The 16,146-nt window shown below is 41.3% G+C and overlaps 2 protein-coding genes across 2 annotated transcripts; one reads left to right on the top strand and one right to left on the bottom strand.

The window, feature by feature from the left end:
* Positions 1–598: 598 nt before the first annotated feature.
* On the top strand, positions 599–3,227 carry fgf6a (fibroblast growth factor 6a; the record flags this gene model as incomplete). The annotated part of the gene is made up of 3 exons (XM_083667390.1): positions 599–938; positions 1,466–1,569; positions 3,051–3,227. 3 exons carry the CDS (start codon positions 599–601, stop codon positions 3,225–3,227), a joined length of 621 nt encoding a protein of 206 aa, XP_083523516.1.
* Positions 3,228–12,038: 8,811 nt separating this feature from the next.
* On the bottom strand, positions 12,039–15,626 carry tigara (TP53 induced glycolysis regulatory phosphatase a). Its single transcript, XM_083667361.1, has 6 exons — positions 15,564–15,626; positions 14,941–14,978; positions 14,632–14,753; positions 14,265–14,342; positions 13,974–14,084; positions 12,039–12,586 (listed from the first exon to the last, which is right to left on the bottom strand). The coding sequence occupies exons 1-6, from the start codon at positions 15,593–15,595 to the stop codon at positions 12,185–12,187; spliced, it is 783 nt and encodes a 260-aa protein (XP_083523487.1). The 5' UTR covers positions 15,596–15,626; the 3' UTR covers positions 12,039–12,184.
* Between the last annotated feature and the right edge of the window lie 520 nt (positions 15,627–16,146).

Below are 16,146 nucleotides of genomic sequence, written 5' to 3'. Positions count from 1 at the left end.
TTCCTTCTAAATAAGGAAGCAGCCTGTCAGACATATGACCACCGACCCAATTTGGGAGCTGCCAAAGTGCCCATCAAGTCCCACGGACGCTCAACGCCACCCAATGAGGTCTCTCTCCTGCTCGGTTTCACGGGCGGTGTGACAGAATTCCGTTGAACTCTCCACAGACTTGGCACTGCAGTTCAGCGCCTCTCTTTTTCTTGCTTGCTTGCAACTTCACTCTCCCCCCATCCTCCGCCCTTTGTATTATTCGACGGGGCAGCGGTGAAGTCAGTATGATGTCATCTAGAGATGCGATAGCCTGGCAAGGTGAAATAGGGTTTTGGTGAGTGGTATTCTCCACGGCCTGCGTTGCCCATCGAGAGAGAGAGTGGCGCGGAGCTGCAAAACATGGTAATCATCACCACCATCACCATAAGCTCTGCCGCGCCGCGCTCTCCCATTTCTACTCCTCTGCACCGGGCCTTTTATTTCATGCCCAAAGCCCTGATCTGCGTTCCAAAAATAATCCTCTGCCAGCATGCCGAACGAAGAAAAACAAGAAGAGTGGTATTTTTAGGGCCATTAATTTTGACCACGTGCCCTGAAGGTAAACCGGATGGCCATTGCGCAAAGGCTCCTCATCAGTATGTCCTACGAGGCCAGCACGCACTGGACGTTGACTGCGATTGTTCTCTTGGGGTTCCTAGTTGGGATTGTGTCATCATATCCTATTCCAAGCAGGACAAATGCAACTTTATTGGAGAAAAGATGGGAGACCCTCTTCTCCCGCTCCATTCTGGGTATCTCGGGGGAGAAATCGGACCTGAACTGGGAGAGTGACTATTTGCTGGGTATCAAAAGAGTGCGGAGGCTCTACTGCAGCGTGGGCATCGGGTTTCACCTTCAGGTCCTCCCAGATGGCAGGATAAACGGTGTACATAATGAAAACCAGTACAGTGAGTTGCTTCCTGAGATGTAATGCAATAGACAAGACATAACGGGGTCGTCAATAATTATGGATCTTTCAGCGTCTATGTACCCCCTGATAATTTGCATGATGTGTCACCAGCCGCTAAGGGAGCATTGAATGTCTTCTACTGCAGAGACAAATCTATTAAAAACAGTATCTATCAGTGCTAAATGTCTTCCTAAGCTCAACCATGATATGAATGTATGGACACATTTAGACACCAACTTATTTTTACACTGGGTCCTACAGCGGCCCAGAAACGAATAGGCTAGACATGCACGTCCAATACTGCAATAATTGCATAGCTTACATTGCTGAGTTTATATTGGAAACTGAACATGGGAATGGAAACAGAACAAAGACACAGCATCCTGCGGAGCAAACCTGCAAGGTTACACCCACAGACGCAGAGCACATGCTGTATAGTAACCATTATTTATGCTTTGTTGTGTGTCAATATGATCAGTGTGTGATTTATACAATTTCTAACATTTGATTATTTTGTTCAATCAGGTCTCATAGAAATCTCAACGGTAGAGCGAGGAGTGGTTAGCTTGTATGGTGTAAGAAGTGAGATGTTTGTCGCAATGAATAGCCGGGGAAGGTTATACGGAACGGTAGGTATGCACAGTATTCAATTTATTGTCCTGCAATATTTGTTAATGGCTCCGAGAATAGTGTGCTATTAGGGCTGATCCGGTTTTATTTGTCTGTCATATATTGGATTGATGTGCACTATCTGAACGTATGCTGAGAATCCTGTAATAAGAAATCTGATTCAATTTAATTCTAGCCTATAATAATGTGTTTTTCGAAGATTCATTAAATATTCTTCTTTTGTTATTAAGCATTCGTACACAATTATAGGTAACATATATAAAGCAAGATGACTGTTATATGGTCGGTATCCCTGTAGGCAAACAATGATGAGGTTAACAGACGCATAATTTTGTCACGCGCTGTAATACGGCCCAGTGTGAGAGGGAAAGCCCCCGGACGCACCAAAACCTGTCATCAGGGTGTAGGCTATAGAACTTCGTGGTTCTTAAAGATTAATTACCATTGACGTGATGTAGGCTACGGAATCTCTTCAGCATTAGCGATGAACCAATAGGCGTGTAGAGTTTCAGAATTTCTGATTTGATAAGTGATTGAATTAGGCTACTGATGTCTGACGGACATCATCGGCTTTGCCTCTTGTTCTCTCGGGACATTTTTCCCAGCATGTGTCACAGTCTCCCGCAACAGAAAACTCGCAAATTGTGATTACATCGGCCTACTTCTACTAGAACATATCTGTTAGAGTCAGCAAATAGTGTAACAGTCAATGGTACTCTTTCATGAGACTATTCGTAAATACATAAAATGCAAAGTGCCTATCTTAACATTCGCAATAGCGCACACATTTAAGAATAAGATACTAACTGGCAATGTAATTAAGAATTTGTTTGACTAGATGAAATCAAATTGACAGCACACCTGCCTTTGCAAAACTTCAAATTGAAAATCTGCTATAAGATAGATGATTGCTGTTGTGTTAAAGGGTTAGTTCACTCAAAACCCACATTTACCCCATCTTATCAATATAAAGATTTCGGTTAGTTCAGTTTATTCACAGCTGAGCTTAGCATTAGCAGTGCAAACTAGGGGAGTGGCAGTACCCATGTTAGCATCCTAATAGAATGCTCAGTCACCTCAAAGTAACTGTAAACAGAAACGTTATTCCATTTAAAAGTTGAATGGGTATGATTTTACATTACAATTTCTTATAAGTTGGGTTGCTGTGTCTTGGCATTCATATGTAGCTACCAGTTTCAGTAATATGGGGTGAATATGTGGTCAGGGATAATTATTAGATACGCACTAATAACGCATATCAACTAATTTCATTTCTATTTAATTTCTGGTGAGTTTTCGACAGAGTGGTTGATTTCATTTAATAATTTTGAGAGCCAGTTTCCATGTCAGTCCTGATATGAAGAATGTTTGCATTGCATCATTTGCTAGTATACTATCAAACTGCAGACTGTGACATTGGACTTTTCCAAGTACACCCCTAATACTCTCTCTCTCTTTCTCTCTTCTTTACGATTTTCAGACAGTCTTCCATGACGAGTGCAAGTTCAGGGAGAGTTTGCTGCCAAACAACTACAATGCTTATGAGTCCTCCGTTTACAGGGGCTCCTACATCGCTCTCAGCAAGCATGGCCGCCTGAAGAGAGGCAATAAAGCCACCACCGCCATGACTGTCACACACTTCCTCCCTCGGATATGAACTCAACTGGCAATAACTCACTTATTTGCACATGTGGATTATTTCCCAGGTAACATAATACTGTATACATGCATACATCAATACAAATGGACTGCAAAAGAAAGAAATACCACTATATATGATAGTATTTATTCAGTCTTTATATGTATATTTCGGTAGCTTACTTTGTATTAGGAACGTATGGGATATGCCATTCTTTGCTGCTTATTATTTTTATTATTTTATTGTTATATAAGGGGTGGAGAGAGACTTCATCTGTCCCCTCACTTTATATGGGTGCTTGCCATAACTGGTGCAGACCTTGCCCTGCCTGTCAGTGGATGACAGCTCAGCTCAACCTCTAGACGTGAAACAGATACTTTTTATTACCTCAAAGCGCCACGTCCCGAATGAAAAAAAAGTGTGCATGAAATTTCTACTGAGAAGAATGCCTGTTTACTTTTTACCTTTTGTCATCATCCATCAAACGGCTAACGACGTTTTTTCCCATCCTCTGTGCCAACATTCTCATTGTCTAGTGTCAGGGCAACTAGAACAACTAGAGCAACTAGAGCACTTACTGGAGAAAAGCGTTTTCTCTTGCTTCTTTGAGGTGAGGTGGCGGTGCCTTGGATTCCTACTTGTGGCCCCTTCCTTCCCTTGCATGCGAGAAACGCGGCCCTCAGTCAGAAATAGGGATGACACGCAAGTCATCACTCCCTCAGAGACACTCTGGGGGTGGGGGGCTTTAACCCAATTCCTAGAGGGCCAGAAGTACCTTCAGTTTATTTTCTTTCCATAATTAGATCAATTAAGTAATTGAGACTCTGCGCTGGACAGTCCTCAGAGGAACGCACAGCCGCAGAGGTGGGAAGCTAGAACCGGAGACCCCCCCACCCTGTCTGGGGGGGGGGCTTTGACAATCCTGGCTTTTATATGTTCAGATGGTCAGACCAGATTGAAATGTGTGTGTGTGTGTGTGTGTGTGTGTGTGTGTGTGTGTGTGTGTGTGTGTGTGTGTGTGTGTGTGTGTGTGTCTGTCTGTCTGTCTGATCTCGGACTGACTGGGAGCTCTGCTTTATCAATAACTCTTTATGGGTTGATTATTTCAAAATTGATGAGGGTTGAAAACCAAACTAGTGAATGAAATTCTTACTGTGGCAGTCTTTTGATGATATTATTTATTTTTGGGCACTTATAGAAACCTCCATTTCTGCAGTTAATGTTGAGCTGCGTAAATAGTGCTGATTTTCATGGTCAAGTCACTCTGGATATGAGGGTCTGCTACATTTATTTGAAATTTGTAAATATTCTTATTGAGAATTTTTTTTTGAGAACTGTTGCTTCTTTCATGTCACAAAGATTTGCCAACAATATTTCAGGTAGCACAATCTGGCTACAGTATGTCTGATATCTGATATTTAGATAATGATTGTACTCATAGATACCTGCTGTTCTCTTGAATGCATTGTTCAAACTGGTCATTACGTTCTCACTTACTTGGTCTTGTGTAAAAGAGAAATAGAAGCAATGTCTCAAAAAGCAATTCACCAAAGGCTTACTGATGTTTGGGCTACGTATGCAGCATACTTGAACTCAATGCTTGCTTGGTCTTGCCTCTTTAAATATTGTAGTTTTCCATAGTGGAGAGCGTAGCGGAAACCAGAATAGGACAGTTATGATATGCAGAGGACGTATAAGGGACCGTGCATGTGGCCCCCATTGTTTGTTTAACCTGGTGAGGGTGTGGAACATGTTGGACAGGCTACACCCCCCCCCCCCCCCCACCAAGCCATTTTAGCCCAAGGTCAGAGTCATGGACCTCTTTCACTGTGTCTCTAAGTGCAAGTGATTTTCAGGTTGACCCGGATCACTTTGCCCCTTTGACTCACTTCCCCCTTGCATTTGCTCTGTTATTCCTTTGTTTATTTATCAGTGAATGGCAGGCAGCTCAGGGAAAACATTTTTTCCTGGGTTTAAGTGGCTTTCTTGGGTTTAAGTGGCTTGATGATTCTGAACCTCTCTCTGACTGGTGTACAATGAACAGTGACAGTGACTCATTGTGAATGGATTAGCATAATCTGATTTTAAAGACAGATCATCTTTGATAACTACAATGCTAAATGTATGATTGGTTTGTTGGAGAAAAATCCATATGAAAAAGTTAAAATTTTTGTCATATTTTTACCTCATGCCTTTTCAATTTGTGTTCCAGTGCAGCATTGGCAAGATGGCTGTGAGCTGGTTACTGTAGGCCTCACTAGAATGCACATATGCCTACAGTATTATCTGAACAGAACAGAGGGGACTACTGCAGGTTTGATGTAGTAGAGATGAAACACAGATAGCATCTGTGTGTACCCACCATCATGCTCTGTTTCTGCCGAAGACAAAGCAGAGGTGGTATCAGATCAATTTACCTTGAGTCAGGAATAACGTTGCATTGTCTTGCTGTGCTAGCTTAAGCACTACTCCCATCCCACATTGAACAATGCAACACAAACGGAAAAAAGGGATATCTGGGATGTGGACTGTAAGAGAGGGTCTAGTTGTTGCAGTCATTGTGATTCATTTGTGGTGAAATTGCTTACGGTTTTGAAAAATTATAAACAAATTATCCAGGAAATCATGGTACTGTTGGGTTCTCTGTGTTTGGTTTTGCTGGTAGTAGACTGTATAGTGTTACTGATCACTATGAAACAACAAATAATTGGTGCTCCTACAGGTGATTTACTGTAATTGTGACGCATTTAAAGCAACACTGTGTTGTTCAGTATGCCAGATGAAACCCTTTTCCAATATGTAATAGGGATGCTCACAGTGGAATTGGAAAGGAAAATGTCTTGACCATCTTACTGTCCAGGATGATCAGGAACAAGTCAAAAGTAGTTTTTTCCCAGTATCAGTCTGTTTTGACTGTGTGGCAGTGCTAATAGTTTTACTAGAGTAGGTGTAAATATCTGAGTAGGTGCAAAACTCAGACTACTCAAGGAGAGAAATCTCCATTGAATCTTGGTGGTTTAAGTCGATGCTATTTTCTATCACTCCCTCTCCCCAGCATCTCATTATAATAAGACATGCAATGTGAATGTTCATGAAGGTGAAGAATATTTGTTTTGTTAATAACATCATATTATTCATGATTTACTTGTTATTTACATTTTTTGCCGGTCTATACAGAAAACAGGACACTATCATGACAACAAGCAAATATGTGAACTGAAATAGAGATACCTGGAAGAATGAGACATGTGCCTCAGTCACGATGGCTTCTCATAAGTCATAAGGGGCATCTGATTATCTGCACACCTGTGCACATACATAGGTCTTTGTACCAAATGTTCTAAAGCTGCTCAACAAGACTAACATCCTGGTGTTAGGTACTCAAATAGTGGAGTGAAGTTCAAGCCTGAACCTGATCTTATACTATCCACTGAAGTGCAGGCTCTCCAACTTTTGCAATGGTGCCGTCTGTGGCACAAGAGATGACGGATGGTAGTGAATTTGTTGTCTAATCCCAAATCAACCCCTGCCCCCTATGTATTTGTGGAAAACTGAAAAGACTAGATACTGTAGATACTGTTTGGTACTGTAACACATCCACCTTGCCCTTAGATAGGCTTGGTGGAATGTTCACTATATTGCTTATACATTTCGTATAGCTTATCCTTTCAGATTAACACAAGTTCCTAAGGGATAGGGCTAGATGTTGACTTGGGTTTGGGCATGTGTGTGTGTCCTTGTGTGTCCATGTGTGTGTGTCCTTGTGTGTCCATGTGTGTGTGTCCTTGTGTGTCCATGTGTGTGTGTCCTTGTGTGTCGGCAGCCTTTGTGTTCTCTCTCAGTTTTATATTCCTGCACTGAGGGGAGTGTGCTTCCTCTGAATCCCCCTCCACTTTTTAAACATATACCTCACCTTCTGCCTTAGTTCCGATTTATTGAAATGATTGTAAATTAGTTTGAAACAACAGACTTCTCCAATCATTTGTTTCTGAAAAAAATATGATGACGAGTAAGAATACTAATATATTAAAAAAAAATGGTTTTCCTTTTATTTTTGTACGTATGTGCTGTGCACAGCAGTCAACTGTATTCCTGAAATGATATTAAAAAATGTTTTTTATGGATTGTTGTGCTTTTATGCTTACTTGTCATGTTCCATTTTTACCTGCATTTGCTGTGATCTGGCTAAAACATGATAGAATCTTGTACTGATGTTGCCTTAGTCACCCTGTGTACAGAATAATACAGTATTCAAACCAACAATAGCCAGTGATCCCTGTGAGTGACATTTTTGTGAGGGAATAGTTAAACATTCCTAAATTCCTACAGATATTAATGGAACTAGAAGGTTTACAGTACTATACAATTCTCAACACGCTCAACTTTGGGTCTGGAGCTCCCCCATCTGGCAAAAACAAATATGTTTTGGCGAAGTAGGACTAATCCACCTGTCCAGCGTCTGTGTTCACAGATCTGATTACAAACTGGGCAGGTATTAGCCGAATTTATGTATCTGGTGCAACCTAACACTGCAAGATGATGAGGCACCTCCTCCGTATTTCTTTCACCTGACCAGTCCAAATCTGTTAGTTCTAAATTGGAAAAGGAACTTGAGGCCAGACTAGAATTCGACCCACACCACAGCCTGCAGGTAAATGCAAATAATCTTCAACGGCCAATAGTAACTATTGTAATGAGCTATTGTTCAATCAGAGACCAGTAGTACTTGGGCCAATTTGAGGTCAGTGGGCGGTGGTTGAATTCCTACGAAATGTAAACGAAGTACCTTTTCCCAATTTGCATACTTCAATTTCTTGGAGGAGGTCGTAAAATTGACAGTGGATCTAGAGAGTTACTGGAAGTCCGGCCCGTCAAAATCCTCAACGGGACTGAGCCAATCACAGATCAGTCTTCAAATTGAACTTTTGGACTTTCTGCCATTTCAATTGAGCGCACATGGTAGCCTAGTTCACACACCTCACGGACAAACGTGTTGAGCGGCATCTATCCTGATCATGCACCCGGCTCTCCTTGCGCTCTGGCTGGCTGTCCTACACCTCTCCGGACCGGTGGATTGTTACCCTTTACACCCAGACCCATCGCGGCGCAGTTCCAACAAAGGAATTCGCACAAACTTCGTGCAATTGCAGAAAGTTAAAACAAGAGATATGAAGATGAATTTGAATGGTCAAGCGAGGAAAACTGTCAACAGAGATTCTTTGAGTAAGTTTATTTTTCTTTAACAACACTCTTTTCACATTACATTGTTGTACTAGACTTAACAAACACTGCATATTGTTAGGGATCATTTCATTATTTGACATTGGGAATAAACTCTTCAACGTTGTAGGGTACTGTAGACTATTTGGTGACATTTGGGTGATTTTTTTCCTTTCCCCTTACAGTTATCCTACCAATGACAATGGAAACAAGTAACTTTGTGTCAATATTCGACTTGAAAAGTAAACGCTTCTTATGTATGGACACCGAGGGGAAGATGTTCAGATCGGTGAGGAGGTTTGCTATAATAAGCATTGGAATTTATTAGAAAGCTATCGTGTGAGCAGGCCATGTTGGTTCAGTCACATCTTGTTTCTCAAATCTCCAACAATTGATTTGTCTTTCCACCATAGATATAATTTTAAGTTTATACCAGATTCCTTAAGTAAATTTAAAAATCAACTTAATTGTGTTGCATCTCTACCAGATGATGGTCAGCAGGGAGGAGTGCCTATTCCAAGGCCTGGGGTTGGAGAGCCACCTTGATATCCTCTACTCATCCATGGATGGCCTGTCACTGAACCCGAAAGGGCCTAAGAACCCCAAACCCTCATCTGTCCTGCTAAAAAGGCTCATACTACCTCTGGTACACAGACAGAAGAGGAGCCAGCATGTAAACCCATCTGATCCATTAAGATCAGAGAACCCACACCCAAAGCCCTCCAAGGAGAGGGAGAACCAGGAACATCAACAGCAACAAGAACAGGCTGGTGCCGTTTCCAAGGAGACTGTCACATCTTGCGACGACCCTTTGCAGGTGTTGCATTCCAATGGCCCAGTCAGTCCAATCAAAACTGCTATTGTGGGGACAGGGAAAGAGTAGCTTTGAAAGAGGCTTTGAAAAATGTAACTTTTGCTAATCATCATGGCCTGCGGATAGTTCTACAGTATGTCATAGTGTCTCAATTGTCTTGAATTTGTGATGGCTTGTCAGTCCTAGTTCGAATGGAAGGTTCACAAGACAAGTTGAGAAGGGGGCATGTTAGATTGAAGCAACGAGATGAATTAGAAAGATGATGATCATCATCATAGCTGATGCACATTTCTCCCATCTTCAGATACTGTAGAAAGATGATGCTGAGGTCAAGAATGAGTAGGTGAGAACGTGTGTAAAACGCAGGAGGCCGGGAATCCACCGGTGGTTATGCAAGTTTTGTGATGCACTTTTAAATATTTGCATTGCAAAACACAGGACATGCCGGCACAGTCTGTAGGCTATTTGAACGAGTTTGGTTTTCTGTGTCAGGGATGAAAGTCCAATCAAAGCATTCTAACTGATTCTGAACACGTGCATGTAGAGTGAATTGATTAGACTGACTGTATAAATCAGGCACTTTTAGTACATATATATATATATATTAGGACAACTTATGAACATGTCAGGCAGGTTGTCCATCATTTTCCTCAGCTCACATTACATCACAGTATCTTATCATAAGTCATACAGAGAGATGTTTTTGAGTAGCATATGATGAGGAATAAGTCTGGCAACATTCAACGTAAGTTTGCCCTCTTGGGTGAGAGGGTTGAACCAGTGTCCTGATGTCCTTTAACCCTTTTTGTAAGTTACATTTTAAACTGGTTTGGCAATGAGCCAGAGGATATTGCAATATTTATTTAGCATGAGATATAGTCAATTATGTAAAACAAATGGACCAAAATGTTGCATTTTAAATGGTCAATATAATCTATAATAATAATAATTCTTACTTTACATGCAACATTTAATTTAGGTTTTATAGCCTCAATTTGCGCAAATGTAGCCCATATTTTCAATGGATGTCATGGTATTGTTGTATTTTGGTATTCTTTAATGTTATGATACAGACTGTTAATATCAGACTTCTGTGTCTTATTATACTCACATGGCTGAATGATGTCACCTCTTAGACCCAGATCAGATTGTAGCTGGTGCTGGACACCATTAGCAATAGTAATGAGCCATAACGAGAATATTTATTTATTGAATTGTATTCACATGCTGTATTGTTATTTATAACGTTAAATGTTTTGTTGTCTATTGTCCTATCATAACATATGGAAATAGTAAAGTACTGTATATGTTTCCATGTTTAAATTCTGACAACCAGCCAAGTGCATGGCTTAATTGTTTTTAATATGTTCATACCCTTCTTATATTTCTGTTAAACATACTGTATCAATAAAGAGTATTTTCTCATGAATCATCAATTGAATAAATTGCCAAATACATTTTGTTCAGCTTTTAGATCAACAAATGAGGCAGTGTTTATCTTAGGATTCAATGATGATAAAACAGCTAAAACATGATGTGCTGAGTTGCAATGAGGACATACATAGGACTTACGTAGATGTTCTGGTAACCAATGAGGATCCCAATTAGACCAACTGATTCCAGTAAAATTGTTCTGTCATCATTACAGGCACTCTGCCTGGACAAACAAAAGTCTTGAAACTACTTTTCTGCCAATCTATTTGCTATGATGCAATCTATTTGCAATGACACACAACTTACAACTTCTATGATAGACAGTTTAGTTTAACTGTAGAATAAATCAGCTAAAACAGCCAATATAAAAAGTAGAACAAAAACAGCTGGTCAATGGGTAGAGACAGTATACACCTTAGTTGTTGTTGCTGACTATGTGCCCAAAAGTAATTGCCTTTGAATAACAGATGAATCATTTTTTTTTTATATGAATTGAATTGAACACCTCTCCATCTCTTCAGGTGCAAACATGCCCGGTCCTTGCTCACCGCTGTGTTAATTCACAGCAGTAAAAAAGTCACTTATTGCCCTAAGGACAACATCAGTGGAGTTTCACTTCGTGTCCCCGCAACACAATTACAAACACCACAGAGTTTATATATAGAAACAGAGAGTCATTAGAGCACAGAGACACCCACGCTAACAGTGAATCAGTAATGGCCAGCCAGAGAGGGACACAATGATGTAAGCAGGTAGCAATGGTGAAAAGGGATCTAAGGTTAGAATAAGGTGCTCAAATCAAGTTATCAACAGTGCAGATGACACAGCAATTTTATCTGCATGTTGTGAATTTAGATTGGTTGCTTTCCTCTCCTTTGCACAAATCAAGTGACTATCTTGGGAACCATCTCCATTTTGTTAGTTAATTGATTAACTATGAAATGATTTTGATGAGACTCCAGAACACACTCCTTGATTTCACATAGTATCTTTTAAGCCTAAATTAACAGTTCTCCATGAAATTCTAACCCTGCCATTTGGTATAGCATCTACCGTACAAGGCACATACTACAGAGATATGTCCTCCCTATTCACATACAGTAAATCATGAGCCAGTGTATTGTACTTCCTGAAATCAATGTGCTCCTTTAATCAGTGAGGCCTAAATGACTACAGGGTATTTCCATGAAGAGATGTTGCATTGCGGTATCATGGGAAGAAAGGTGTATTAGATTTAAATTGTTTTATTGATTTCAATAAAAGCACATAGAAAATATGAGGTGGTTTTGACAGGTGAATTATTGTACAGAGATGAGATAGAAAAGGCTTCAAAACGTGATGTTTATTTTTCCAACTGGCATTGTTTTACATAATATACATCAACATTGTATCAAACATAATAAATAAATAAATATAGAATTACCTTTTTTTTCAGCTTCAAATAACTGTAAACCAGACTCCTGAGAGGAGTCTCTGTGCAAAGCTTGATCGGCCTTTATTCTCTACTCTACTCCTCAACTTTGATATGGTCTCTCCTATTGATAAAGACACAGTGGGTAGCCGAGAGGGTAACGCCGGCATCTCCTCGTTTCACTGTGAGGATGAACCGGCATATCCCCGTATTGGGGCAGGCAGAGAACACATGCTTCATGTCCGACCCTGGCGGCAAGGAGCACTGCAGTTCTTCCACAAAGTACCGCACCCACACCCGTATGTAGGCCCCGTGGCTGACCACCAGAACATGGGCCGGGAGGCACCGGACCCCATCGTCTGGCTGACCAATGGTAGACCCCTCTGTCTCAGGCACCCCTGTCCCCTCTGAGGTGTCCTTCTTCAGGCCTTGGCTGCAGTTGTCGGCCACCATGCGCTGGAACATGCGCTCCATGAACGCTCTGATCCGCACCCTCACCTACACAAGACAAAGCACTCATATGCTGTGTCCCCATTGTCCAACTTTCTCTGGAAGTATGCACTTTTGCACTTCCCAACATGGCTTTGAATGTGACTGAACTGGCAGCCCATGCTTACACCAATCCTATACTGTCAAATCCATGTAGGGAAGTGCACACTTCGGGAGATGGGTGCACAAGTGGGAATGACACACTGGCTCATCCCTCCCTTACACGTCCCATCCCCCCTCCCCCAACCCACAGAACACTGGTTGGCACTAGTTCTATCCTGATGGAGTGGCCTAAAGCTGGTCCTGGGTGGCTGGAGATACTGATGTCAGAGGCCCCTGTGGTCCTCAGGTGGCCGTCATGTGTCTTACCAGATCTGCATCATCAACTTGACAGTGTGTGTGCATGTCACGTAACTAGGTTAGAGATGATCACACTGGACGTGTGACCTGCAAACTGGGTCCTAATTGGCAAGTGTCTCTCAATAGAATAGAACATCCCCCACACACACTCCCACAAAGTCACTGAGTTTTCTCAAACAGGAGTGGTGACTTTTTAATCGAGACAATGGCGAACATTGTGTGACATCAAGGGTACATGTACTTTGACCCTCACTTTAAAGGGACACTTCAGCAATTTTTTTTACCTCAAAATCGTTGTCCAAATCACTTTACTTTACTTTGCGTGGGCAAGTGAAAACGGCTTCAAAATTAGTTCTGTAGATCAAAAGCTTGTTTAGGGGTACTTCACATGGTTTTGAAAACAACAAGTTTTAGGGAGGAGTGAGCTTACCGCTAACAATTTAGCTACTGCCTGGTTTGTTTACATCCATAACCACTGCATTAGCGCATACATCCATCACTGGTATTTACTAATGTGTATTTTAGCTTAGATGCGCCTTTGTCGCTGGCTGGGAGCCATAAAGCACTATAGGTATTGTAGGATTTGATCATTCATACATATTACTTCCTGGTCCGATAAAAGTCTATTTTCTTGCGTAATTGTGTACATTGTTTTATATTTCCTGGGTTTTTAGACAACAAGGACCACTTATAACTTGCTGTTGAGTCGTGGTGACCATCTGTGAAATGTTCCTTCAAAAGCATCAAGCTGACCAACCTCAATTTATTCATTTGATTAAAGGCTTGTGATGCAAATGTGTGGCACTGTACATCCTCAGTGAGTCAAGGATTACCTTGGAATGAATGGCAAATGTGCCACCTAGTGTTGCTAAAATGTATTACACCTTGTCTCCCACCTCACTTCGAGAGAGAGAGACCGAGATAGAGACAGAAACAGAGATAGACAGTTAGAGAGATAGAGAGAGAGAGACAGACAGAGACCGAGGCATAGAGACAGAGGTAATCTATCTGGCCAGCCAGCTCTCCCCAGTCTCACCTGTTCTGGAGTCTCTCCCTCTGGAGGAGTGAAGTCTGGAACCGATTGACCAGCTGCTTTGGCCATGTTCCTCATGTCATCCACCCGTCGCCCCTCTGCTATCCCAAAACTCTGAAAAATGACAAGCTCTTTTACCGGATGTCTCTGTGTACAACACACATGTTCATACAACTGTGCGCACGCACACACACACGCACGTATGGACGCACGCACGCACGGACGCACGCACACACTCCCTAATAACATGAATAATGTTACATGTATTCAGCCTAGAGGAGGGATAATACTCACCCTCTCTTTGAGTAGTGGGTCAGCGACCATTTCTAAACCGGAGCAACTGCTGTTGTTTTTCACAATTATTTCAGCAGTCTAAAACAACACAGATGAAACCATATTTAACATACAACTTTCAAGGAGAGATTGCTGACAACCACTTACATTAATCCCTTGAATACAATCATTAATCCCTGTTTCCCATCAGGAATGTTCAAATTAAAGTAACCTGTAATGTGTTAGAACATGAACATGAAGATCTCAGGACTGTGCGTGTAGCAAATCTACCAAATCTATCAAGGAAGACTGGAATCCACCATGTTAGCAAACAGCCAACCTGCCTGTCAGCCAACCAGAGCATCTCTGGACCATCATCACCACTCACCTGTCGGGCGCGGAGCATGTCACTGACCAAGACATTGGAGAACTTGACGTCTCTGAGGTAGTGTCCTGCGGCCTCTCCCTGCTGCATCCCTATCTCAGATAGGGACGAGTCTATACCCTGGCCTGGGGGAAGATGGGTGGCATTGTAGTAATAGGTCTCATACTGATATGCATTGAAATATTACATTCATTCTACAATATATAGATTAAATGGTCCTTAGCTCATTTATGTTGATACTATGGTTTCAGGCCTTTTACAGTTACAGTATATCAATAACAAAGTGTGTCTTTGACAGTAGGTCGACCATACCTTGCAACAGGCCGTCTTTATTGTATTGTGTTTCACCACTGGGAAAGAAAAAGAACATCCGTAAACAGGTAAACAATACATACAAAGGTATACAAAACAACCACAGAAAGTGGGGATCTGTTTGAATAAAACAAATAATACAATACATTATATGAAAATCAATATAGTTTTTTTTGCAGTAAGTTTCTGTTTAGTCTGAAGGCGATACTGTAACTAGCAACTGGAGCTGTTGACAGAGTTCAACTTTGCGTGAGGCTGTGTAACTCTTGACATTTCATTCCAAAGGCTTAAAATTCACATTCATTCTGACCTTTATGGAAGTGGCCACTAGTCGCTGTGGTAATGCGACACTAGCTCACTGCATGCACTGATGACAACGTACGATTCAAACTCTGTCGCATACAGTATAGAATTATGAACAGGTTATGGTTATAATAACTGGTCAACCGTGGTCTTAATTAGCGCACACCTTATCAATAACATAAGGCTATACTTCACTGTCCTTTGAGTTATAAACTGTCGTATTGCGAATAGAAACCAACCTAGACATACAGCACTCTCTCAACATTTATGAGAGGAGTGCCCAAACTATGCCCAAAATAATGAAGCTGTACAACACTTACTGTCGGACTATCGTTAGGCCAAATGTAAGCATTGTTATGCTTTTGAAAGTGAGGTAGTTGATGAACTTGAACCACAAATCCTGACGAGGAGGTTAATTCGTGTCAAACTGACAGTGAGCCGAGCTACACACGCGCTGCACCGTAATGACGAAGAAACGCTCTAGAATCTGATTGGCCACGTCGATCCGGTATATTGCATAAATGGCCAATAGCAGAGCTCTAGGGATGAACAAATAAATAAATAAATAAGGGGAAACAATAATGGTAGATAGTATGCATATAGTAAATAAGTCATAAAGTTATAAAGTAGATCATTAAAACGTTGTTGCGTTAATCAGATTCTAAAGTAGGCAAGTCCTCAATGGATCATATGATCCGACAGTGATAGAGTGAGTCATAAACACAAAAATAGCAGGGACAACACACTTATCATTCATGGTGAGTTTATTGATCATACAGCATGCCTAGATCCTTAACAACACGTTTTAAGGTATCCTTTCAGACAGATCAATAACGAGCTGATTAATCATAAACAACAGTTGTCAATACTGAATTCAACACTAACTTTGAAACCAACTTATTC

The sequence above is a fragment of the Argentina silus genome (assembly GCF_951799395.1).
Source record: "Argentina silus genome assembly, chromosome: 3".
Taxonomy (NCBI): Eukaryota; Metazoa; Chordata; class Actinopteri; order Argentiniformes; family Argentinidae; genus Argentina; species Argentina silus.
Note: the sequence above shows the minus strand (reverse complement) of the source record. Positions and strands in the feature narration are given on the sequence as shown.

Coding starts and splice junctions, on each gene's coding strand:
- tigara (XM_083667361.1), bottom strand. CDS start 15,595: ATGCTTACATTTGGCCTAACGATAGTCCGACA. Junction 14,754..14,940: donor TAAAGACGGCCTGTTGCAAG/GTATGGTCGACC, acceptor ATCTTCCCCCAG/GCCAGGGTATAGACTCGTCC. Junction 14,343..14,631: donor ACATGCTCCGCGCCCGACAG/GTGAGTGGTGAT, acceptor GTGTTGTTTTAG/ACTGCTGAAATAATTGTGAA.